Source organism: Aethalodelphis obliquidens, unplaced genomic scaffold, assembly GCF_003676395.1.
Source record: "Aethalodelphis obliquidens isolate GAN/ISIS:26980383/991018 unplaced genomic scaffold, ASM367639v1 scaffold117, whole genome shotgun sequence".
Lineage (NCBI taxonomy): Eukaryota > Metazoa > Chordata > Mammalia > Artiodactyla > Delphinidae > Aethalodelphis > Aethalodelphis obliquidens.
In genome coordinates this window covers 1,922,417-1,947,797 of record NW_020838061.1, presented here as the reverse complement: position 1 = coordinate 1,947,797, position 25,381 = coordinate 1,922,417, and the positions used below count along the sequence as shown (strand labels likewise).

Genomic DNA, 25,381 nt, shown 5'->3' with positions numbered 1-25,381 from the left:
CATCGTGTCATCTGCAAACAGTGACAGCTTTACTTCTTCTTTTCCGATTTGGATTCCTTTTATTTCCTTTTCTTCTCTGATTGCTGTGGCTAAAACTTCCAAAACTATGTTGAATAAGAGTGGTGAGAGTGGGCAACCTTGTCTTGTTCCTGATCTTACTGGAAATGCTTTCAGTTTTTCACCATTGAGGATGATGTTTGCTGTGGGCTTGTCATATATGGCCTTTATTATGTTGAGGAAAGTTCCCTCTATGCCTACTTTCTGCAGGGTTTTTTATCATAAATGGGTGTTGAATTTTGTCCAAAGCTTTCTCTGCATCTATTGAGATGATCATATGGTTTTTCTCCTTCAATTTGTTAATATGGTTTATCACATTGATAGATTTGTGTATATTGAAGAATCCTTGCATTCCTGGAATAAACCCCACTTGATCATGGTGTATGATCCTTTTAATGTGCTGTTGGATTCTGTTTGCTAATATTTTGTTGAGGATTTTTGCATCTATGTTCATCAGTGATATTGGCCTGTAGTTTTCTTTCTTTGTGACATCCTTGTCTGGTTTTGGTAAGGGTGATTGTGGCCTCGTAGAATGAGTTTGGGAGTGTTCCTCCCTCTGCTATATTTTGGAAGAGTTTGAGAAGGATAGGTGTTAACTGCTCTCTAAATGTTTGACAAAATTCACCTTTGAAGCCGTCTGCGCCTTGGCTTTTGTTTGTTAGAAGACTTTTAATCACAGTTTCAATTTCAGTGTTTGTGATTGGTCTGTTCATATTTTCTATTTTTTCCTTGTTCAGTCAGTAGGTTGTGCATTTCTAAGAATTTGTCCATTTCTTCCAGGTTTCCATTTTACTGGCATAGAGTTGCTTGTAGTAATCTCTCATGATCCTTTCTATTTCTGCAGTGTCAGTTGTTACTTCTCCTTTTTAATTTCTAATTCTATTGATCTCAGTCTTCTTCCTTTTTTTCTTGATGAGTCTGGCTAATGGTTTATCAATTTTGTTTATCTTGTAAAGGAACCAGCTTTTAGTTTTACTGATATTTGCTATCATTTCCTTCATTTTTTTCATTTATTTTTGATCTGATGTTTATGATTTCTTTCCTTCTGCTAACTTTGGGTTTTGTTTGTTCTTTTTTCTCTAATTGCCTTAAGTGCAAGGTTAGGTTGTTTATTTGAGATTTTTCCTGTTTGTTAAGGTAGCATTGTGTTGCTATAAACTTCCCTCTTAGAACTGCTTTTGCTGTATCCCATAAGTTTTGGGTCATTGCGTCTCCATTGTCATTTGTTCCCAGGTACTTTTTAATTTCCTCTTTGATTTCGTCAGTGATCACTTGGTTATTAAGTAGTGTACTGTTTAGCCTCAATGCATTTGTATTTTTTACAGATCTTTTCCTGTAATTGATATCTAGTCTCATAGCGTTGTGGTCGGAAGAGTTACTTGATATGATTTCAATATTCTTTAATTTACCAAGGCTTGATTTGTGACCCAAGATATGCTCTATCCTGGAGAATGTTTCATGAGCACTTGAGAAAATTGTGTATTCTGTTGTTTCTGGATGGAATGCCCTATAAATATCAATTAAGTCCATCTTGTTTAATGTATCATTTAAAGCTTGTGTTCCTTTTTCATTTTCATTTTGGATGATCTGTCCATTGGTGAAAGTGGGGTGTTAAAGTCCCCTACTATGAAAGTGTTACTGTCAATTTCCCCTTTTATGGGTGTTAGTATTTGCCTTATGTATTGAGGTGCTCCTATGTTCAGTGCATAAATATTTAAAATTGTTATATTTTCTTCTTGGATCTATCCTTAGATCATTATGTTGTGTCCTTCTTTGTCTCTTGTAATAGTATTTATTTTAAAGTCTATTTTGTCTGATATGAGAATTGCTACTCCAGCTTTCTTTTGATTTCCATTCGCATGGAATATCTTTTTCCATCCCTTCACTTTCATTCTGTATGTGTCCCTGTGTCTGAACTGGGTCTCTTGTAGATAGCATATATACCAGTCTTGTTTTTGTATCCATTCAGCCAGTCTTTGTCTTTTGGTGGGAGCATTTAATCCATTTACATTTAAGGTAATTACCGATATGTATGTTCCTATACCCATTTTCTTAATTGTTTTGGGTTTGTTATTGTAGGTCTTTTCCTTCTTTTTTGTTTCTTGCCTAGAGGAGTTCCTTTAGCTTTTGTTGTAAAGCTGGTTTGGTGGTGCTGAAATCTCTCAGCTTTTGCTTGTCTGTAAAGGTTTTAATTTCTCCATCAAATCTGAATGAGATCCTTCTTGGTAGAGTAATCTTGGTTGCAGGTTTTTCTCCTTCATCACTTTAAATATGTCCTGCCACTCCCTTCTGGCTTGCAGAGTGTCTGCTGAAAGATCAGCTGTTAACCTTGTGGAGATTCCCTTGTGTGCTATTTGTTGTTTTTTCCCTTGCTGCTTTTAATATGTCTTGTTTGTATTCAATTTTTGACAGTTTGATTAATATGTGTCTTGGTGTGTTTCTCCTTGAATTTATCCTGTATGGGACTCTCTATGCTTCCGGGACTTGATTAAATATTTCCTTTCCCATATTAGGGAAGTTTTCAACTATAATCTCTTCAAATATTTTCTCAGTCCCTTTCCTTTTCTCTTCTTCTTCTGGGACCCCTATAATTCAAATGTTCGTGCATTTAATGTTCTCCCAGAGGTCTCTGAGACTGTCCTCAGTTCTTTTCATTCTTTTTTCTTTATTCTGCTCTGCAGCAGTTATTTGCACTATTTTATCTTCCAGGTCACTTATCCGTTCTTCTGCCACAGTTATTCTGCTATTGATCCCTTCTAGAGTATTTTTAATTTCACTTATTGTGTTGTTCATCATTGCTTTTTTCCTCTTTAGTTCTTCTAGGTCCTTGTTAAAAGTTTCTTGTACTTTCTCTATTCTATTTCCAAGATTTTGGATAATCTTTACTATCATTTGTCTGAATTCTATTTCAGGTTGACTGCCTATTTCCCCTTCATTTGTTAGGTTTGGTGGGTTTTTACCTTGCTCCTTCATTTGCTGTGTGTTTTTCTATCTTCTCATTTTGCTTATCTTACTGTGTTTGGGGTCTCCTTTTCGCAGGCTGCAGATTCATAGTTCCCATTGTTTTTGGTGTCTTTCCCCAGTGGCTAAGGTTGGTTCAGTGGGTTGTGTAGGCCTCTTGGTGGAGGAGACTAGTGCCTGTGTTCTGGTGGATGAGGTTGGATCTTGTCTTTCTGGTGGGCAGGTCCATGTCTGGTGCTGTGTTTTGGGGTGTCTGTGTCCTTATTATAATTTTAGGCAGCCTCTCTGCTAATGGATGGGGCAGTGTTCCTGTCTTGCTAGTTGTTTGGCATATGGTGTGCAGCACTGTAGCTTGCTGGTCGTTGAATGATGCTGGGTCTTGGTGTTGATATGGAGATCTCTGGGAGATTTTCACCATTTGATATTACATGGAGCTGGGAGGTCTCTGATGGACCACTGTCCTGAAGTTGGCTCTCCCACCTCAGAGGCACAGCACTGACTCTTGGCTGGGACACCAAGAGCCTTTCATACACATGGCTCAGCATAAAAGGGAGGTAAAATAGAAAAAAAGAAAGAAAGAGGATAAAATAAAATAAAGTAAGATAAAATAAAGTTATTAAAATAAAAAATAATTATTAAGAAAAAAAGTTTTTAAAGTAAAAAAGAAAGGACGGACAGAACCCTAGGACAAATAGGGAAAGCAAAGATATACAAACAAAATCTCTCACAGAAGCATACACATATACACTCACAAAAAGAGGAAAAGGGGAAAAAATAATATGTTTTGCTCCTAAAGTCCACCTCCTCAATTTGGGATGATTCATTGTGTATTCAGGTATTCCACAGATGCTGGGTACATGAGGTTGATTGTGGAGATTTAATCCGCTGCTTCTGAGGCTGCTGGGAGAAATTTCCTTTTCTCTTCTTTGTTTGCACAGCTCCCGGGGTCCAGGTTTGGATTTGGCCCCACCTTTGCATGTAGGTCACCTGAGGGCGTCTGTTCTTTGCTCAGACAGGCTGTGGTTAAAGGAGCAGCTGATTCGGGGGCTCTGGCTCACTCAGGTCAGGGGGGAGGGATGGGTACAGTGTGCAGGGCGAGACTGCGGCGGCAGAGGCCAGTGTGTCGTTGCACCAGCCTGATGTGAGCCGTGTGTTCTGCTGGGGAAGTTGTCCCTGGATCATGGGACCCTGGTAGTGGCGGGCTGCACAGGCTCCTGGGAGGGGAGGTGTGGATAGTGACCTGTTCTTGCACACAGGCTGCAGCAGTAGCCTTAGTGTCCCAGGCCCGTCTCTGAGGTCTGCGCCGATAGCCGTGGCTTGTGCCCCTCTCTGGAGCTCCTTTAAGCAGCGCTCTTAATCCCCTCACCTCGCACACCATGAAACAAAGAGGGAGGAAAATGTCTCTTGCCTCTTCGGCAGTACAGACTTTTTCCCGGACTCCCTCCCGGCTAGCTGTGGCACACTAGACCCCTTCAGTCTGTGTTCATGCAGCCAACCCCTGTCCTCTCCCTGCGTTCCGAACGAAGCCCGAGCCTCAGCTCGCAGCCCCCGCCCGCCCCAGCAGGTGAGCAGACAAGCCTCTCGGGCTGGTGAGTGCTGGTTGGCACTGATCCTCTGTGTGGGAGCCTGTCCTCTTTGCCCTCTGCACCCGTTTCTGTGCTCTCGTCCATGGCTCCGAAGCTTCCCACTCCACCACCCGCAGTCTCTGCATGTGAAGGGGCTTCCTAGTATGTGGAAACCTTTCCTCCTTCACAGCTCCCTCCCACTGGTGCAGGTCCCGTCCCTATTCTTTTGTCTCTGTTATTTCTTTTTTCTTTTGCCCTACGCAGGTACGTGGGGAGTTTCTTGCCTTTTGGGAGGTCTGAGGTCTTCTGCCAGCATTCAGTGTGTGTTCTATACGAGCAGTTCCACGTGTAGATGTATTTCTGATGTATCTGTGGGGAGTAAGGTGATCGCTGCGTCTTACTCTTCCACCATCTTCCTCTGCTTCCGTCCACCTTTTCTTTACACACTGATCTGAAATGCCACTTCTACCATACCCTCCCCCTCCCTCCACCACGTATACGAAGATATACTCTACAAATCTGTTTTTGGACATTTTCTTTTGTTCTCTTGGTATATTTTATTATGTATGCTATAGCTTAGTATCAATCCCAATACATGGTACATGGACAACAAACTCTGGTTGAATGAATGTCATGTTTCCTCCAAATGCAGGAATTTTGTAAGAACCGAATTAAATATATAAATTTGAGAACATCTGCCATTTTCCAATATTGAGTCCTTTCATCCAGACAAGACATATCACTAAACCTATTGAATTAAAAAAAATGCTGTTCAGTAAAGTTTAACAGTTTTTGAAATATGTTTTAAAACATTATTTGATAAGTTTATTCCTAGATATTTTATAGTTTTCAAATACAGATTTTTTGTTACTCTTTACATAAGTTAATAATGAAAATCTTGTGAGGAAAAAAATATAAAAAGCAAAGAGTAATTCCATTTTGAAGTGTATTTCCAAAATAATGAATAACTGGAGTGTGACTTTTATTTTTCAAAGAACCTTCTGGACTATCATTTTGTAACCTTTTTTACACCATAGACAATCTTGGACAATCTCTTGAAATGTATGAGCCATTTCCTTCTGAAAAATATACATATACCTTACATTGTTTTAAGAGACTTGTCTGATTAACTAAAGCTGTTTTAAAAATGTATAATAGGAGGAGCTTCAAGATGGCAGAAAAGTAAGACGCAGAGATCACCTTCCTCTCCACAAATACATCAGAAATACCTCTAAATGTGGAACAACTCCTACAGAACACCTACGGAACACTGGCAGAAGACCTCAGACCTCCCAAAAGACAAGAGACTCCCCACGCACCTGGGTAGGGTGAAAAAGAAAAACAGACACGAAGAATAGGGACGGGACCTGCACCAGTGGGAGGGAGCCGTGAAGGAGGAAAGGTTTCCACACACTAGAAGTCCCTTCGTGGGCGGAGACTGCGGGTGGGGGAGGGGGCAGCTTCGGAGCCATGGAGGAGAGCGCAGCAACAGGGATGTGGAGGGCAAAGTGGAGAGATTCCTGCACAGAGGATCGGTGCCGACCAGCACTCACCAGCTGGAGAGGCTTGTCTGCTCATCCGCCAGAGCGGGCAGGCGCTGGGAGCTGAGTTTCGGGCTTCAGAGGTCGGATCCCAGGGAGAGGACTGGGGTTGGCTGCGTGAACACAGCCTGAAGGGGGCTAGTGAGCCACAGCTAGCCGGGAGGGAGTCTGGAAAGAAGTCTGGAGCTGCCGAAGAGGCAAGATCCCTTTTCTTGCCACTTTGTTTTCTGGTGTGTGAGGAGAGGGGATTAAGAGCACTGCTTAAAGGAGCTCAAGAGATGGGCATGAGCTGCGACTATCAGCATGGACCCCAGAGAAGGGCATGAGACGTTAAACCTGCTGCTGCCGCCACGAAGAAGCCTGTGTGCAAGCACAGGTCACTCTCCACACCTCTCCTCCCGGGAGCCTGTGCAGGCTGCCACTGCCAGGGTCCCATGATTCAGAGACAACTTCCCCGGGAGAACACACGGCGAGCCTAAGGCTGGTGCAATGTTACGTTGGCCTCTGCTGCCGCAGGCTCACCCGGCATCCGTACCCCTGCCTCCCCCGGGCCTGAGCGAGCCAGAGCCCCCGAATCAGCTGCTCCTTTAACCCAGTCTTGTCTGAGCAAAGAACAGATGCCCTCAGGCGACCTACATGGAGGGGCAGGTCCAAACCCAAAGCTGAACCCTGGGAGCTGTGGGAACAAAGAAGAGAAAGGGAAATCTCTCCCAGCAGCCTCAGAAGCAGCGGATTAAATCTCTACAATCAACTTGATGTACCCTGCATCTGTGGAATATCTGAATAGACAATGAATCATCCCAAATTGAGGAGGTGGACTTTGGGAACAATGATATATATATTTTCCCTTTTTCTCTTTTTGTGAGTGTGTATGTGTATGCTTCTGTGGGTGATTTTGCCTGTATAGTTTTGCTTTTACCATTTGTCCTAGAATTCTGTCTGTTCGTTTTTTTTTTTTCTTTTTTACTTTGAAAAATTTGTTTTTGTTAATTAGTTTTTACTGTTAATTTTAATAACTTTATTTTATTTTATCTTAATTTATCTTCTTCTTTCTTTCTATTTTTTCTTCCTTTTATTCTGAGCCGTGTGTAGGACAGGCTCTTGGTGCTCCAACAAGGTGTCAGGGCTGTGCCACTGAGGTGGGAGAGCCAAGTTCAGGACACTGGTCCACAAGAGACCTCCCAGCTCTACGTAATATCAAATAGCAAAAATCTCCCAGAGATCTCCATCTCAATGGCAAGACTCAGCTCCACTCAACGACCAGCAAGCTACAGTGCAGGATACCCTATGCCAAATGACTAGCAAGACAGGAACTAAACCCATCCATTAGCAGAGAGGCTGCCTAAAATCATAATAAAGCCACAGACACCCCAAAACACACGACCAGATGTGGACCTGCACACCGGAAGGACATGATCCAGCCTCATCAACCAGAACACAGGTACTAGTCCCCTCCACCAGGAAGCCTACACAACACACTGAACCAACCTTGACCACTGGGGACAGACACCAAAAACAACAGGAAGAACGAAGTTGCAGCCTGCAAAAAGGAGACCACAAACACAGAATGTTAAGCAAAATGAGAAGACAGAGAAACACACAGCAGATGAAGGAGCAAGACAAAAACCCACCAGAGCAAAGAAATGAAGAGGAAATAAGCAGTCTACCTGAAAAAGAATTCAGAAAAATGATAGTAAAGATGATCCAAAACCTTGGATATAGAACAGAGAAAATATAAGGAACGTTTAACAAGGACCTACAAGAACTAAAGAGCAAACAGTGATGAACAACACAATAAATGAAATTAAAAATTCTCTAGAAGGGATCAATATTAGCATAACTGAGGTGGAAGAACGGATAAGTGACCTGGAAGATAAAATAGTGGAAATAACCACTGCAGAGCAGAATAAAGAAAAAAGAATGAAAACAACTAAGGACAGTCTCAGAGACCTCTAGGAAAACATTAAATGCACGAATATTTGAATTATAGGGGTCTCAGAAGAAGAAGAGAAAAAGAAAGGGACTGAGAAAACACCTAAAGAGATTTTAGATGAAAACTTCCCTAATATGGGAAAGGAAATAGTTAATCAAGTCCAGGAAGCACAGAGAGTCCCATACAGGATAAACCCAAGTAGAAACACGCGAAGACACATATTACTCAAACTATCAAAAATTAAATAAAAAGAAAAAATATTAAAAGCAGCAAGGGATAAATAAAAAATAACAGATAAGAGTATCCCCATAAGGTTAACAGCTGATCTTTCAGCAGAAACTCTGCAAGTCAGAAGGGAGTGGCAGGACATATTTAAAGTGATGAAGGAGAAAAACCTACAAACAAGATTGCTCTACCCAGCAAGGATCTCATTCAGATTTGATGGAGAAATTAAAAGCTGTAAAGATAGGCAAAAGCTAAGAGAATTCACCACCAAACCAGCTTTACAACAAATGCTAAAGGAACTCCTCTAGGCAGGAAACACAAGAGAAGGAAAAGACCTACAATAATAAACCCAAGACAGTTAAGAAAATGGTAATAGTAACATGCATATCGATAATTACGTTAAATGTAAATTGATTAAATGCTCCAATCAAAAGACACAGACTGGCTGAATGGATACAAAAACAAGACCCATATATATGCAGTCTACAAGAGACCCATTTCAGACCTAGAGACACATACAGACTGAAAGTGAGGGGATGGAAAAAGATATTCCATGCAAATGGAAATCAAAAGAAAGCTGGAGCAGCAATTCTCACAGACAAAATAGACATTAAAACAAAGACTATTACAAGAGACAATGATGGACCCTACATAATGATCAAGGCCAAGAAGAAGATGTAACAATTGTAAATACTTATGCACCCAAGATAGGAGCACCTCAATATATAAGGCAAATACTAACAGCCATAAAAGGGGAAATTGACAGTTAAACAGTCATAGTAGGCGACTTTAACACCCCACTTTCACCAATGGACAGATCACCCAAAATGAAATTAAATAAGGAAACACAAGCTTTAATGATACATTAAACATGATGAACTTAATTGATATTTATAGGACATTCCATCCAAAAGCAACAGAATACACATTCTTCTCAAGTGCTCATGGAACACTCTCCAGGATAGATCATATCTTTGGTCACAAATCAAGCCTTGGTAAATTTAAGAAATTTGAAATCGTATAAAGTATCTTTTCCAACCACAATGCTATGAGACTAGACATCAATTACAGGAAAAAATCTGTAAGAAATACAAACACATGGAGGCTAAACAACACACTACTTAATAACGAAGAGATCAATGAAGAAATCAAAGAGGAAATCAAAAAATACCTAGAAACAAATGACAATGAAAACACAATGACCCATAAACTATGTGATGCAGCAAAAGCAGTTCTAAGAGGGAAGTTTATAGCTATACAAGCCTACCTTAAGAAACAAGAAATATCGCAAATAAACAGCCTAACTTTACACCTAAAGGAATTAGAGAAAGAAGAACAGAAAAAACCAAAGTTAGCAGAAAGAAAGAAATCATAAAAACAGACCAGAAATAAATGAAAAAGAAATGAAGGAAACAATAGCAAATATCAATAAAACTAAAAGCTGGTTCTTTGAGAAGATAAACAAAATTGATAAACCATTACAGACTCATCAAGAAAAAAGGGAGAAGACTCACATCAATAGAATTAGAAGTGAAAAGGGAGAAGTAACAACTGACACTGCAGAAATACAAAGGATCATGAGAGACTACTACAAGCAACTGTATGCCAATAAAATGGACAATCTGCAAGAAATGGACAAATTCTTAGAAATGCAGAACCTTCCGAGAATGAACGAGGAAGAAACAGAAAATATGAACAGACCAATGACAAGCACTGAAATTGAAACTGTGATTAAAAATCTTCCAACAAACATAAGCCCAGGACCAGATGGCTTCACAGGCGAATTCTATCAAACATTTAGAGGAGAGCTAACACCCATCCTTCTCAAACTCTTCCAAAATATAGCAGAGGGAGGAACACTCCCAAACTCTTTCTACGAGGGCACCATCACTCTGATACCAAAACCAGACAAAGATGTCACAAAGAAAGAAAACTGCAGGCCAATATCACAGATGAACATTGATGCAAAAATCCTCAACAGAATACTAGTAAACATAATCCAAAAGCACATTGAAAGGATCATACACCATGATCAAGAGGGGTTTATTCAAGGAATTCAAGGATTCTTCAGTATACGCAAATCAATGTGATACACAATATTAATAAATTGAAGGAGAAAAACCACAGGATCATTTCAATAGGTGCAGAGACAGCTTTCGACAGAATTCAACACCCATTTATGATAAAAACCCTCCAGAAAGTAGGCCTAGAGGGAACTTTCCTCAACATAATCAAGGTCATATAGGACAAACCCACAGCCAACATTGTCCTCAATGGTGAAAAACTGAAACCATTTCCAGTAAGATCAGGAACAAGACAAGGTTGCCCACTCTCACCAGTATTATTCAACGTAGTTTTGGAAGTTTTAGCCACAGCAATCAGAGAAGAAAAGGAAATAAAAGGAATCCAAATTGGAAAAGAAGAAGAAAAGCTGTCACTGTTTGCAGATGACATGATACTATACACAGAGAATCCTAAAGATGCTACCAGAAAACTACTAGAGCTAATTATTGAATTTGGTAAAGTAGCAGGATACAAAATTAATGCACAGAAATCTCTTGCATTCCTACACACTAATGATGAAAAATCTGAAAGTGAAACTAAGAAAACACTCCCATTTACCATGGCAACAAAAGGAATAAAATATCTAGGAATAAACCTACCTAAGGAGACAAAGGACCTGTATGCAGAAAATTATAAGACTCTGATGAAAGAAATTAAAGATGATACAAATAGAGGGAGAGATATACTATGTTGTTGGATCGGATGAATCAATGTTTTGAAAATGACTATTCTACAGAAAGCAATCTACAGATTCAACGCAATGCCTATCAAATAATTACTGGCATTTTTCACAGAACTAGAACAAAAAATTTCACAATATGTCTGGAAACACAAAAGCCCCCGTATAGCCAAAGCAATCTTGAGAAAGAAAAATGGAGCTGGAGGAATCCAGCTCCCTGACTTCAGACTGTACTACAAAGCTACAGTCATGAAGACAGTATGGTACTGGCACAAAAACAGAAAGATAGATCAATGGAACAGGATAGAAAGCTCAGAGATAAACACATGCACATATGGTCACCTTATCTTTGGTAAAGGAGGCAAGAATATACAGTGGAGAAAAGACAGCCTCTTCAATAAGTGGTGCTGGGAAAACTGGACAGCTACATGTAAAAGAATGAAATTAGAACACTCCCTAACACCATACACAAAAATAAACTCAAAATGGATTAAAGACCTATCTGTAAGGCCAAGCACTATCAAACTCTTAGAGGAAAACGCACACAAAACACTCTATGACATAAATCTCAGCAAGATCCTTTTTTACCTACCTCCTAGAGAAATGGAAATAAAAACAAAAATAAACAAATGGGACCTAATGAAACTTCAAAGCTTTTTCACAGCAAAGGAAACCATAAACAAGACAAAAAGAAAACCCTCAGAATGGGAGAAAATATTTGCAAATGAAGCAACTGATAAAGGATTAATCTCCAAAACATACAAGCAACTCATGCAGCTCAATATCAAAAAACCAAACAACCCAATCCAAAAATGGGCAGGAGACCTAAATAGAGATTTTTTCAAAGAATATATACAGATTGCCAACAAACACCTGAAAGAATGCTCAACATCATTAATCATTAGAGAAATGCAAATCAAAGCTACAATGAGATATCATCTCACACTGGTCAGAATGGCCATCATCAAAAAATCTAGAAGCAATAAATGCTGGAGAGGGTGTAGAGAAAAGGGAACCCTCTTGCACTGTTGGTGGGAATGTAAATTGATACAGGCACTGTGGAGAACAGTATGGAGGTTCCTTGAAAAACTAAAAATAGAACTATCATATGACCCAGCAATCCCACTACTGGGCATATATCCTGAGAAAACCATAATTCAAAAAGAGTCATGTACCAAAATGTTCATTGCAGCTCTATTTACAATAGCCAGGACATGGAAGCAACCTAAGTGTCCATCAACAGATGAATCGATAAAGAAGATTTGGCACATATATACCATGGCATATTACTCAGCCATAAAAAGGAATGAAACTGAGTTATTTGTTGTGAGGTGGATGGACACAGAGACTGTCATACAGAGTGAAGTAAGTCAGGAAGAGAAAAACAAATAGCGTGTACTAACACATATATATGAAATCTAAAAAAGGAAAGGAATAAAAAGTTCAGAAGAACCTATGGGCAAGATTGGAATACAGATGCAGACCTACTTGAGAATGGACTTGAGGATATGGGGAGGGGGATGGTAAGCTCGGACAAAGTGAGAGATTGGCATGGACATATATACACTACCAAACGTAAAATTGATAGGTAGAGGGGGGCAGCCACATGGCACAGGGTGATCAGCTCGTTGCTTTGTGACCACCTGGAGGGATGGGATGGGGAGTGTGGGAGGGAGGGAGATGCAAGAGGGCAGAGATATGGGGACATGTGTGTATGTGTAACTGATTGACTTTGTTGTAGAGCAGAAACTGACACACCATTGTAAAGTAGGTATACTCTAATAAATATATTAAAAAGAGTTATAATAAATGATGGTCATAGAATGCTGAACATTCATCATTAGTAGGTACTCTACAATATACGCAACTACTGTCTTTCACAAGTGATTTGTATGCTTATCAAGATTAAGTTGTATTTGTTTCCAGATCTCTAATCAGCTTTACTATAATTAAACAGTTTAAATGTAACATAACAGGATGAAATATAAGTGTAAAGAGAATTGTTCTGTTTACAAAAATTAAGTATTTTGTAAAGACTCAAAAGTGAAATAGTAAAAAAAAAACAAACTACTGTCAAATTAGAGGTGCTCAAGATAACTGTAAAAGGCTAGGAGAAATAAAAAATTAAACAGGATTCTGCACTCATGTTATTTAAAAAATGTTTTTAAGTGTTGATTTGATGTTTGGGACTTCCCTGGCAGTCCAGTGGTTAAGACTCCTTGCTTCCACTGCAGGCGGTGCAAGTTAGATCCCTGGTCAGTGCAACTAAATCCCGCGTGCTGTGTGGGTGTGGCCCCCCCAGCCAAAAAAAGGCGTTCATCAGATTTTAAAGAAACCTCTAAACTGCAAACAGTAGAAGACATATTACAGATATGGATAATTATAAGAAAGATGTTATGGACCTTTAACTAGGAGACTCATACTCATAGAAAAGTCCTACTTCAAAAGACAGAAAAATGAACACACATTATGTTTTAAATTGAAATAAAATATTTAAGATACATATTTATGATTTTTAAAAAACTTCTTGCTTTAACATTTTCAATTAATTGTTAACTACTGGTCCTGATAATATCAAATTAGAAGGCTCCTATTGTATACCTACAAGTTTTTATATAGTTTTGGGCAGGGGAGTCACAGATTCTCTTAAGTCTATCATGGATCTCAGGATAAGAACCCATGTTTTCTCTCTCTCTCTCCCTCTCTCTCTCTCTCTCTCTCTCTCTCTATATATATATATATATATACATACACACATATGTATATATATTACAATTCACCAGATATTACATGTGATGCTGTTATATGACAGTCAAAGAAAAGCAAAGGTCTCAACTCTAGGAATTTAAGTAAAAATCATTATTTAACTACAGAAGAACTTTTAGGAACTCACATTAATATCTTTTACCATAGAATTTTTTATTTGGAGTCCTGCAATTCTTTTGTTTTTATTTTCCTTCTGTTAAAGTAAAATTAAACTTCATACTTTATTTTTAAAATTAAAAATAAGATGCATACTATACTATGATCCTGTTCTTACGAAACTGTATCTATTCATCCATCTATCTTTCTATGTCTATGTATGCATGAAGAAATGTCTAGAATAGCATTCTATCAAATTTTAACACATTTTTCTGGATGAAAAATTTCAGGTGGTTAGTTGGTTTTTTTCTTATTCTGTTTTGTAATGCTTAAATTATTTAAGAATAAGTAGGTACCAATTTATTTAAAAAAAAACCCCACAAAGTCATTATTCTAAACAAACAAAAACAATCAGTGGCAGCATCATGCACTGGGAAGAGAAATGGACAGGGAAGCAAGATGTCTGAAGCTGAATAGAACCCTGGACAAATCAGTCACTGGAACTTCTCTGGGCCACAGTTTCCAAATTGGCAAATGAGAAAATGAGGAAGTTGAACCTAATGATCTCAAAGGTTTCTTTTAGTACTAACATTATATGAACTTAAGTGGCTAATTCCTATGTAAATTCTTAGAAAATATTAAAAAAAATAAGTTTATCATTTTACCCATCAATTACCTCAAGTTTAACTAGATTTAATGAATAATGCTCTCTTCCTTTGCTGTAAGCTTTTATAGCTTGATCATATTAGAAACTACATAGGGCACTATATCCTTGACATTCTCAAAATACTAAATAGGCAGCTTTATCGACATCAATAATTAAAGAGATGAAGTAATGAGAATACAAGTACAGAAAGTCCTGGTAACACCACACAATACTTCAAATGTGAGGGGGAAATGTTAAATGTTGGTAATTAAAGTAGAAGGAATGGAAGAAAAAACTATATCCCAAAGTTCTCCTTCTCAATCCAAATATGTATTAAAAAATAAAATAACAATACTGACACAAACTCTTCAAATCATTAGGAGAATCTTTGGATTTGTAGGGTAAACTCACAAGAAAATGACAAAACAACTATAATATGGATTTCAAAATTGAGTGTGCATATGTGTGTGTATTTTTTTTTAATCCTCAGAAGCCTCTGTTTTCTATCAGTTGGTTATTTCTTGCATTATTTTAAATTGCTGAACTGACAACTGCCAGCAGGTATAATTTTCTGTTAATTAAAAACTGAATTTTACACAGCTCAACAATGGAGCAGTATTTCTCCCCATAAATTCTAATTCATTGTCTCTGAACTTAACCCTCAAATCAGCATTTACTTCCTTGAATAATATTTAAACAAATTCATCCTATTTATTTGTGATAATCATGTAATCAACCATGGCATTTACCACGCTGAGATGCTGATGTGATTTTGCCAACATAAGAGAATACCAACTATATTTCTCTGAAAATTAAATGTTGCAGGTGCTGTATGACATTTAAACATTGTCACACTGAGAGTTTAAACAAGTACTGAAATGAAGCTATTGCTTAAAAAGAACTTACCTTTGCAATTATTACTGATTGAACAGGGTAGCAAACAGTTGCTCCTAAAGTGGCCAGTCCCAGTGGATAAGCAATTCTCTTAAACCTAGAACCTATGACATTCAAACAAACTATTAAACTCCAAACAGATGCTACCAGAGACTTGATGCTTTTATAACTTTCATGCTTTCTTTGTTCCCCTTTAAGCCATCACCCTATGTTAAATTTTCTTTAGGTAATAATACCAATCAAGATGATAGGTAAAATGTCTTTAAGTATTACAGTTCAATTAATACCCCTTAGTTGTCATGTCTAATTTAAGAAAAGTATTCTCAATCTAACATTGATAATTACCTACACAAAGGGGGTTGATGATTTTCTTCTTTTAAAAAACTACGTATTTTTTCATGTCCTAAGAAACCCACAGTTGTAACCACATTTTTTCAAGTATCTAATAAAACATGACAATATAGAGAATTAATCAACTACCATTTTTGTGACACCATGTTAAACTGAAATGGACTCTCAGAGATCCTTTTTTGATTAAGTCCTTAGATAGCTAAAGGATCCAACTAACTGGTCAGCTAAGGATTTTAAAAGGGACATAATTCCTTCGTGTCACTGATTTTGAATACTAAAGTAATAATTTAATAGAGAAGAAGAAATATCATATGATGCCGCTTATATGCAGAATCTTTAAAAAATGTGACAAATGAGCTTATTTACAAAACAGAAACAGACTCACAGACTTGAAGAACAAACTTATGGTTACCGGGGGGGATGGGTAGTGGGGAGAGATAGGGAGTTTGGGATTGACTTGTACACATCACTACTATATTTAAAATGGATAACCAACAAGGACTTACTGTATAGCAGAAGGAACTCTGCTCAATATTCTGTAACAACCTAATTGAGAAAAGAAATTGAAAAAGAATAGATACATGTATATGTAAAACTGAATCACTTTGTTGTACACCTGAAACTAACACAACATTGTTAATCAACTGTACTCCAATATAAAATAAAAAGTTAAAAAAATTGCAAGTAACTTGCAATAATTCATTCATTTCCAAAAGTGCCTTAACTAAGCATCTGAGTCATTTTCAAACTTTTTTTTTTAAATAGCAAAATCCTTTAAAAAAGTCTTTTGAATAGACTCTCACCTGGAACTTCATATATAAAACTTACAGACTTGAAGCTACTCTGGTTAGCCTGAGGGAGTGAAGTTCATTATCAAGCCCTATCTACACTGCTTTTTCCTTATCCCTATACAACCCCTAAACACTTCCATGGAACCCTAGGTTCTATTGAATAGTGTGAAACCCACCACTCTAAGCCATAGCTTAGTTCCAACAGACTGTTGGTTGAAAACAATATGTACTTTAAATGCTTGTCTGGGTACCCTGGACTGTAAATGTGATCTGGACAATTAGATGATGGGGTTTCTAATTAGGGTAAGTACTTTTATTTTCTGAAACAGCTCTTACAACCCTTAATTTAAAAATGAGACACCCTATCTGGTATATCAGTAAAGACTATGATGAAAAATACCTGGCAATGTTTGCAGGCAACTTTATAGTTTAGGGTAGGTAAAAACAAGATGTATTTCTCTGTCCAGTTTATTAGTAAGGAGGCCTTCTACAGTCATGTCTACAACAGACAGAGCATTGAGGGAGGTGGGTAGTAGGCTGCTTCAACCTTTACTGTAGCTTTCCTTTAAATATTGACAGGTTTTTGTGATACTGGGAAAGAGGGTCTAGCTATATTAAAATATGTCTTGCTCACTATTATTCTAGTATCTGTAGTTTGGTTGTTGATTTTACTGACCTAGCATCCTTTAATGTAGGTTTCCTTGACTCAGTCAAATTCCCCTAATTGTGCTGCTCCTAAACTTGGAAGGTGGCAGTTTTTCCTTGATGTGTCATCTTATTTTATTTTTTATTTACTTTTTTTGTAGTTGTTATACTTTTTTGAAACCTTTTAACACATTTTTGACCAGAGATATATTATGGCCACAGGTGTCAGTTTCTGCAAAAATCCCCCAGTCAATAATGTGTTAAAATTGAAGTATAGTTAATTTACAATGCTGTGTTAGTTTCAGGTGTACAGCAAAGTGATTCAGTTATATATATTTTCTTTCAGATTCTTTTTCATTATAGGTTATCCCAAGATATTGAATATAGTTCTCTGTGTTATATAGTAGGTCCTTATTGTTTATTTTACATATAGTAGTATCTGTTAATCCCAAACTCCTAATTTACCTCCCTACACCCCCACCTCCGCTATCCCCTTTGGTAACCGTAAGTTTGTTTTCTATGTCTGTAAGTCTGTTTCTGTTTTGTAAATAAGTTCATTTACATAATTTTTTTAGATTCCACATATAAGTGATATCACATGATATTTGTCTTTCTCCGTCTGACTTACTTCACTTAGTATGATAATCTCTAGGTCCATCCATGTTGCTGCAAATGGCATTATTTCATTCTTTTTTATGGCTGAGTAATATTCCATTGCATACATACACACACACACACACACACACACACACACACACACACACAATGGAATATTTCTCACACATACATCTTTGTTATTATTTTCAATATTAAAAAGACTTACATTCATCCTCTCTTTACTTGATATGAAAGGCCAGTTTACAAGAAAATAAATTTCACTTGGGTTCAATAGCCCTACTCCTGTAAGTAGAAAGGGACTCTAGACACAAGACACTAACTAGCTATGTAATATGTACTATGAAATCATTGAATGATTTCCTTTCTCTGGACCTCTAGCTGTAGCATTATAGGGTTAGGCTAAACCAACATCTTTCGTACATTTTTGACCATGACTCATACTAAAGAACAAATTTTACATTATGACCTCTCTCTCTCTCTGTTTCTGTCTCTGACGTTTCTCTCTTTCACACACACACATACACACTCCACTGAAACAGAAGTTTCACAATATTTATCCATACTGAGTACAAAACACTCTGATATTTGCTATTGTCCTCTATTTTATTTTTTAATAAAATGCTTCCTGAGAGTCACCACATTTATTTCACTACCTACTTATAAACTGAGCTCTGTAATTTGAAAAATACTGGGTTAGATTATTCTAGCTCTGACACATGGAGTCATTGTGAATGACCTAAGGAACATTTTCTCTTACAAGTGGATTATGAGTTTCTCACTGAGAAATGAGTAATATGCTTTGGCCGGTTTCATTCAAAATTTAATTCTTTCTCTTATTGTTACATGTGGTGATCCTGATTTTCAATGTCTTTCCTAATGAATAATTTATAACATGTATTCAATTAGAAGTTGCATATAGTGTTAGAATAAAAAATATGATACAAGCTATGATTAATACTAGCTATAGGGAAGATCTATTGGGATAAGATATATGGGCTAGAGTTAGAATGCTGGAATGTTCTTATAATTCAGATGTTTTGTATCTGATTAGGTGTACTTGGGTTAAGGCTACTTTAAGGACTAAAGCTGAGCAAACCAACCATAACATATCTGATGTCAGATTCCAGGTTGGTTCAGAGCTGTGACTTGCAACAACATGTAATTTAATTTGCGGACAATGACTGGCACTGGGGACAGAGGATGAATGGAAGGTGCCCCAGATGGCTACTGACCAGAGAACTGCACCAGCTTAGTAAGGGCTTAGGTGAGGAGTGGAGGCAGTAATCCTACTGAGAGAGATTTCTATACCCAGAGATGGAAGATGGGCAAATACAAAATTCACCAGGTGCTTATGAAAGAGTTATTTAGTGATGTGCAGAAAAGAGTTAACATATGCCCAAGACTGCCATTGTTAGAAAGGCATGCTTACAGGACTGGCCATTGGCTGGCATCTGGGAACCTGACTGGTAAGCAGTTCACTACACTAATAGAAAATGTTCCCTGAATCAGAAGAGTGGTACAGTAAGTCTCCTACATACAAACGAGTTCCATTCCGAAAGCGTGTTTGTAAGTCCAATTTGTTTGTTAAGTCCAACAAAGTTAGTCCTAGGTACCCAACTAACACAATCAGCTACACAGTACTGTACTGTAATAGGTTTAAAATACTTTTCACACAAATAATACATAAAAAACAAACACAAAAAATAAAGAAAACATTTTTAATCTTACAGTACAGTACCTCAAGAAGTACAGCAATACAGTACAACAGCTGGCATACAGGGGCTGGCATCGAGTGAACAAGCAAGGAGAGTCACTGACTGGAGGAGCGAGAGGAAATGGGAGATGTAGAGCTGAAGGATCATCAGCAACAGGAGATAGAGTGCAAGCTGCAATTTCACTCATGCCTGACGTTGATGGCATAGGTTCTGGCTCCTTGCTGGATTCATTTCTATCTACCCTCTAAAAGAAACGATCCAGTGATGTCTGGGTAGTAGCTCTTTTCTTCTCGTCACAGATGACACTGTAGCACTGGATTGCATTCTGAACGGCTGCTGCAACCTTTGTGTACCATTCTACATTAGGGTCCTGTGCCTCAAAAACTAAGAAAATCCCCTTGCCATTTCCTGCGCCGTGAATCTCTTCAGTTCTTCAGTTACTTCTTCCTCTTGTCTCTCTTCTTCCTTTCTCTGGGCCTCCAATTCCATCAGGTCTTCATTACTAAGCTCCTCATGTTGCACAGAAAGCAGTTCAATGAAGTCGTCCTCTTGCAGATCTAGTTCCAGCTTCTCGCTGAAGGTCACTAAGTTGCTGAAGACCTCTTTGGACTCCTCATCCACCTTTTCAAATCCACAAAAATTGTGAACAAACTGCGGGCAAAGGTTCTTCCAAACCCCATTCATGGTGATGGCCGTAACCTCACGCCAAGCAAAGTCAATGTTTTTTATGGTCTTGTAGATGTTATAGTCCTTCCAAAATTGTCGCAAGGTTGTTCCTGATTCGTCACTTGCCTTTACTTCCTGACGAAAAGTGTGACGTAAATAATATTTCTTGAAAGTGGCTATAACTCCCTGGTCCATAGGTTGGATGAGCGATGTAGTATTCGGTGGTAGATGCACTACTTTGACATTGGGATGAAAGTCGTCCATGAATGGGGGGTGGCCTGGAGCACTGTCGAGCAGCAAAAGAATGTTGAATGGGACGTCCTTCTCCAAGCAATATTTCCCTACCTCCAGAATAAAGTGGTGGAAAAAGCAGTACTGGAAAATGGCCTCTGTAACCCAGGCTTTGGGGTTACTCTTCCACACAACAGGAAGAGAGCCCTTGGCTGTTTTAAAGGGCTCTTGGGTTCTCTGAATGATAAACTAAGAGAGGCTTCAGCTTCATCTTGCTGGAAGCACTGCCACCAAACAACAGAGTTAGCCTATCCTTTGCTGCTTTATAGCCTGGCATCAACTTTTCTTCCTTGTTGATATAACTTCGGTCTGGCATCCTCTCCCAGTACAGTCCTGTCTCATCCACATTAAAAACCTGCTCGGGTAAATACACGTCTTCATCAATAATTTCCCGAAGCATTTTAGGAAATTCCCAGGCAGCTACCATATCTGCACTCACGGCCTCGCCACTTACTTTTACGTTGTAAATGTTGGCTCTAGCCTTGAACTGATGAAGCCAGCCATGCCTGGCATTAAAAGATGGGCCCTCTGATTCTTTGCTGTATTTCTTCTTCAAGTCTTTATAAAGGCTTTTCCCTTCCCCTTGAACCAGCATTAAGCTAAGTGGGACTTAACGCTGATGCTGATCCTGCACCCACACACTGAGAAGTTTCTCCATGTCCTCCATCACTTTTCCACGCTTCTTTGATATTATTGTCCACATCACTGGCACAATAGACTTCCCATGTTCCACGATCTTGTTCTTGTTCTTTACAATCTTGTTGATGGTTGAATGATTCATGTTATAAGAAAGAGTGACGTCTACCATCTTTTCGCCTCGCTCTACTCTCTCAATTATTTTCACTTTTGTTTCCATCATTATCACTTGGTGCTTCTTAGCAACGCCAGACACGTGAACTAACTTACATGATTGGACATGCGAATGCCTGTTTGCATCTCTGAAAGTTTGCAACTTGAAGTTTCATATGTAGGGGACTTACTGTACACTGTGCTTAAACTGTATAAATAAATTCAGAAATTAATATAATGGCATTAAAAGAAAGATTATATATTTTTAACCCTACCTTTTCTCGCTGAAATGAAGCCTGCCAATCCTGAAACTGTAATCACTCCAATTTTCGGAAGAAAATCTCGAGGTGGATTCTTCAAATAGACATATGCATCTCAAGAAATCATTTGAAAAATAATATAAATAACTTACTATAATTGACATTCTATATAGGTATGATGAAGAAAATTTAGAGATTTGCTAAGATAATAGCAGATGGTTTAAAACATTCTTCAAAAGAACTACATAAAATAATGATTTGACCAGCAACTTAAAAAGCCAGTTGTTAATAGTTACTTGTTACAAAATAAAATCTTCCTTCCACAGCTGATTTAATGGTATTTGTTTCCTTAATACAGGCGATTATTACACTTTAATGAAATATAATGCTAGAGTGTACACTAGCATTATATGGATTAAGATGAATTACTATAAAGCAAATTCCTCATTGTTTATGTATTATATTCTTATAATGGAAATGCTTCTGGCCTTATCTGTTCAAACATTGGTAGGATCTAGTAAGAACTGAAATAGATACTTTAGCAGGAAACTTTGAATAACAGTCTAAGGAAACATGCAGCTATCACTCTGCTTGCCACTACTCCCCAGTAAACTCAGAGAAGCCATTGCTCTTGGTTAAAACCAATGAGCAGAATGAGAAGTGAGTCTAGACAAAAAATAGATGGAAAGGGGGCAGAGGTCCAAATTTCTTGGCTTTTTATATATTTAAATGGTTTCTGGTTCCATGCAATCCAAAAAACACACTCTTCTATCATAATTATTTATTTAATTATTAATTATTAATTTAATGGAATTTAATCATATTCTTCAAGGTTGATGAGGAATATAATTTGGACTTAATTGGAATTAATTCCTACACACATTAAATAATGATAATACATATACAGAGGCATTTCAACATCACAGAGGCATTTAAAATTTTAGGTGTTCTTTCTGTCCCCCAATACACATTTATTTTGACAACTGGCTTAGTCTAAAAAATGTTAGGGAGCTATACCTGCTGCCAAACAACATTATCAAACTAACGAGTCAAACACAATTGTTTTCCAACACTAGCTCAAATATTCTAGGGTGACTAATTGATATCGTGTTTCCTAGCAATCAATAGCAAAATACTATGTATTTTAACATCAAATAGTACTTAAACTAATTAATAACAATGGATATATGTTTAATTTATGCTGTATGAGTATACAATATGCGTTTCGTACCTAAAACAGCCAGTTTGAGTCCAGGTGTTGCCACTTACTAGCTATGTGACCTTGGTAATCTACTTAACCCCTCTAAACCCCAGTTTCCTCATCTGTAGAATGGGAGTCATTATAATACCGACATCCAGAAATTTGCTACAAAATAAAATTAGATAAATTATGTAACATGCTCATCATAATGCCTCAACATATAATTGCTAAATAAATAAGATACTATTGCTTTGTTATTATTATTATAAACTGCTATATAGAGTATCTTCTGAGTTGGTAAAACATGATAATGGATAACATACCAAGTTTATTTTTCTCACATTTAAACCTTGCAAGTTAAAAAGACAATAGAACATTTCTAATTATAGACAGTTCACTCAACCTACCTTTTCCAAATTGTACTGTATCCATTATCCCATATTTCATGAAGACATAAACACCCTAAGTAAAAAGGGGGAAAAAAGGACATCTGCATTTTTGAAGATGTTGACAATTAGGTCAAATAGCCCACATCTTTGAGATTATATGAAATTGCACCAAAACCTAAATCTAGTTTTCCTGTTTATTCTCTATGTGGACACTTGTTGAACTTAGCTTCTCTTCACTTCTTGCTTTTCATTCTATTTAACATGGATAATACTTGTTTGCTATATTCCTCATATAAATGGGTAAAGTAATGCCAATAAAATAATCAGAGCAGCTCACAGAAAAGTTATTACAGAAGTACAGAGATTTATCATCTTATTTTATGATAGCGTAGAAAAATGAATGGAATTTTTTAGAAGCATGAAGAGAGGTATATTTCAGCTTAGAAGCAACATCTGATTAATAAAGATGAGGCAGCAACAACATAATGATTTGTGGAGAAAACAACAAAAAGCCTAAAGAAAAGTGCTTCATCTTCTCCCTTTTTCTTAGTGTTCATTAGAATGAGAAAAATAAATCTAAATAAGACATTTATCTTAGAATAGAAATCATCCTACACAGACTAGTGTCCATCTTGTTTTCAACAGGAACATAAATTATCTGCAAATCAAGATTATATTAGCCCACTGAAGGGATTAAAGCTTTAAATCAAAGATTCTTTTTACCTGTTTCTAACTATTTATTTTAATGCAAGAAATATTGTTACACACATTTTTTGATATGTACTATCTCAAGTACATCAGAAGAAAAATGAAGGCATGGAATAATTTACCCATAGTAATTGCCCATAGTCATGCTGTACTCTATTGATAAAACTAGAAAACACAGTCTAAATATGTGGTCTCCATCTCTGAACTAGTTGCTATGAAACAATGGGATAAAAACAAAAAAAGAGATTTTCAAAGCAAAGACAATAGATATTATTATATTAGATAGGAAAGAATTAAATTATTTCAATTGATATATCTTGGTATTAGTAACTTTGTCTCAGACAGATACTTTCATGATGATCAGATGCAGAAGTTCATCCTGTTCATCATGGTTTAAAGCTGTACAAACCAACACAGACCCTAACTGCCACTGAGCTACTTCTCCTTGGGGACTGTCTCTTGAGAAAATTTCACCTCAAAATTATAATGCTTACTGATCAGTTGATTGGGAATAATGTAACTGTTGAGGAAGAAAACTTTGGGGAAATTTTCCTTAGCTGTGTTTAGGAATTCACTTTTACCACTGGAGGTCGCTGCTACCTAAATTTCGAAACACTAAGGAGTAGGAATAGAAATTGAATTTGCCCTGTGATTCTAAGTTTAATGTAGAATGTAATTTGAGCCGGAGGTAATTTTTAAAGAATAGATTACATTTTAAGGAGAACATTAGAGAGGAAATGTTTACATTGAAGATGAAATGCATTTGAAAGTGCCCTTCTTCAATCTATTCATTTCAGCATATTACCAGAGTAAAAAGTCCTTTTAGTCTTAAATTGGGTGATAGTAACAACAGCAATTTAAAGATCTCACAGGAACAATTAACCTCACTGAAAACAACTTTGAGAACACTACGGAAAATTAGGTGTCAAGAGACTTCAGTCTGAATCATCCAGCTGTTGGCATACAGCCTCAGGGGCATGACTCAGACCCTAATTAGTTAAGCTATTTCCTGCTGAGACCAAACTGTTAATAGTGTGTAGTACAACCAGTCAAACTATTAAAAGTGTATTATTAGAATTATAAAAGTCTATTAGAATTGTCTGACAGGCACAAATTTAAAAAAAAATAACACCATGTATTCATCAGACGTTTTAAATATCTGAAATGACCAGAGTTCACAGATTTGATATTTCATAAGACCATTAGAATTTTCTTTTTAAAAAGAATGGATTAGAAACAAAAAAAAGCACAAGGGTTCACAATTGGATAGGTTAGACTTGAGGAAACGTTTTGTGGTTATTAGGTCAGAATGATGAAAACAATGGTACCACCATTATCATTATGACACTGACACTGCAGATGTTGATGTTAGCACACATCTATGTTGATGCGATGATTATGAAACAGCAGTATTGTACTAGCTTACTCCACCCCTCTGCTGCTGGATAATGATGATTGAAGGCTAAGTATTAAAATAAGGTGAATTCTATTTTGCCCAATAGCTGACTATAGTCAAAACGGTCTTATGAA

General features: G+C 37.4%; 1 protein-coding gene across 6 annotated transcripts in view; it reads right to left on the bottom strand.

Moving 5' to 3' along the window:
* APOOL (apolipoprotein O like) overlaps positions 1-25,381 on the bottom strand; it is a 126,021-nt gene that overhangs the window by 20,542 nt on the left and 80,098 nt on the right. For all 6 annotated transcript variants that reach the window (XM_027097865.1, XM_027097864.1, XM_027097867.1 and 3 more), the window contains exons 4-6: positions 23,162-23,216; positions 21,569-21,667; positions 15,440-15,531 (exon numbers count right to left, since the gene is read on the bottom strand). In XM_027097865.1, the coding sequence (XP_026953666.1) occupies positions 15,440-15,531; positions 21,569-21,667; positions 23,162-23,216 (246 nt within the window). The remainder of the gene's footprint in view (positions 1-15,439; positions 15,532-21,568; positions 21,668-23,161; positions 23,217-25,381) is intronic.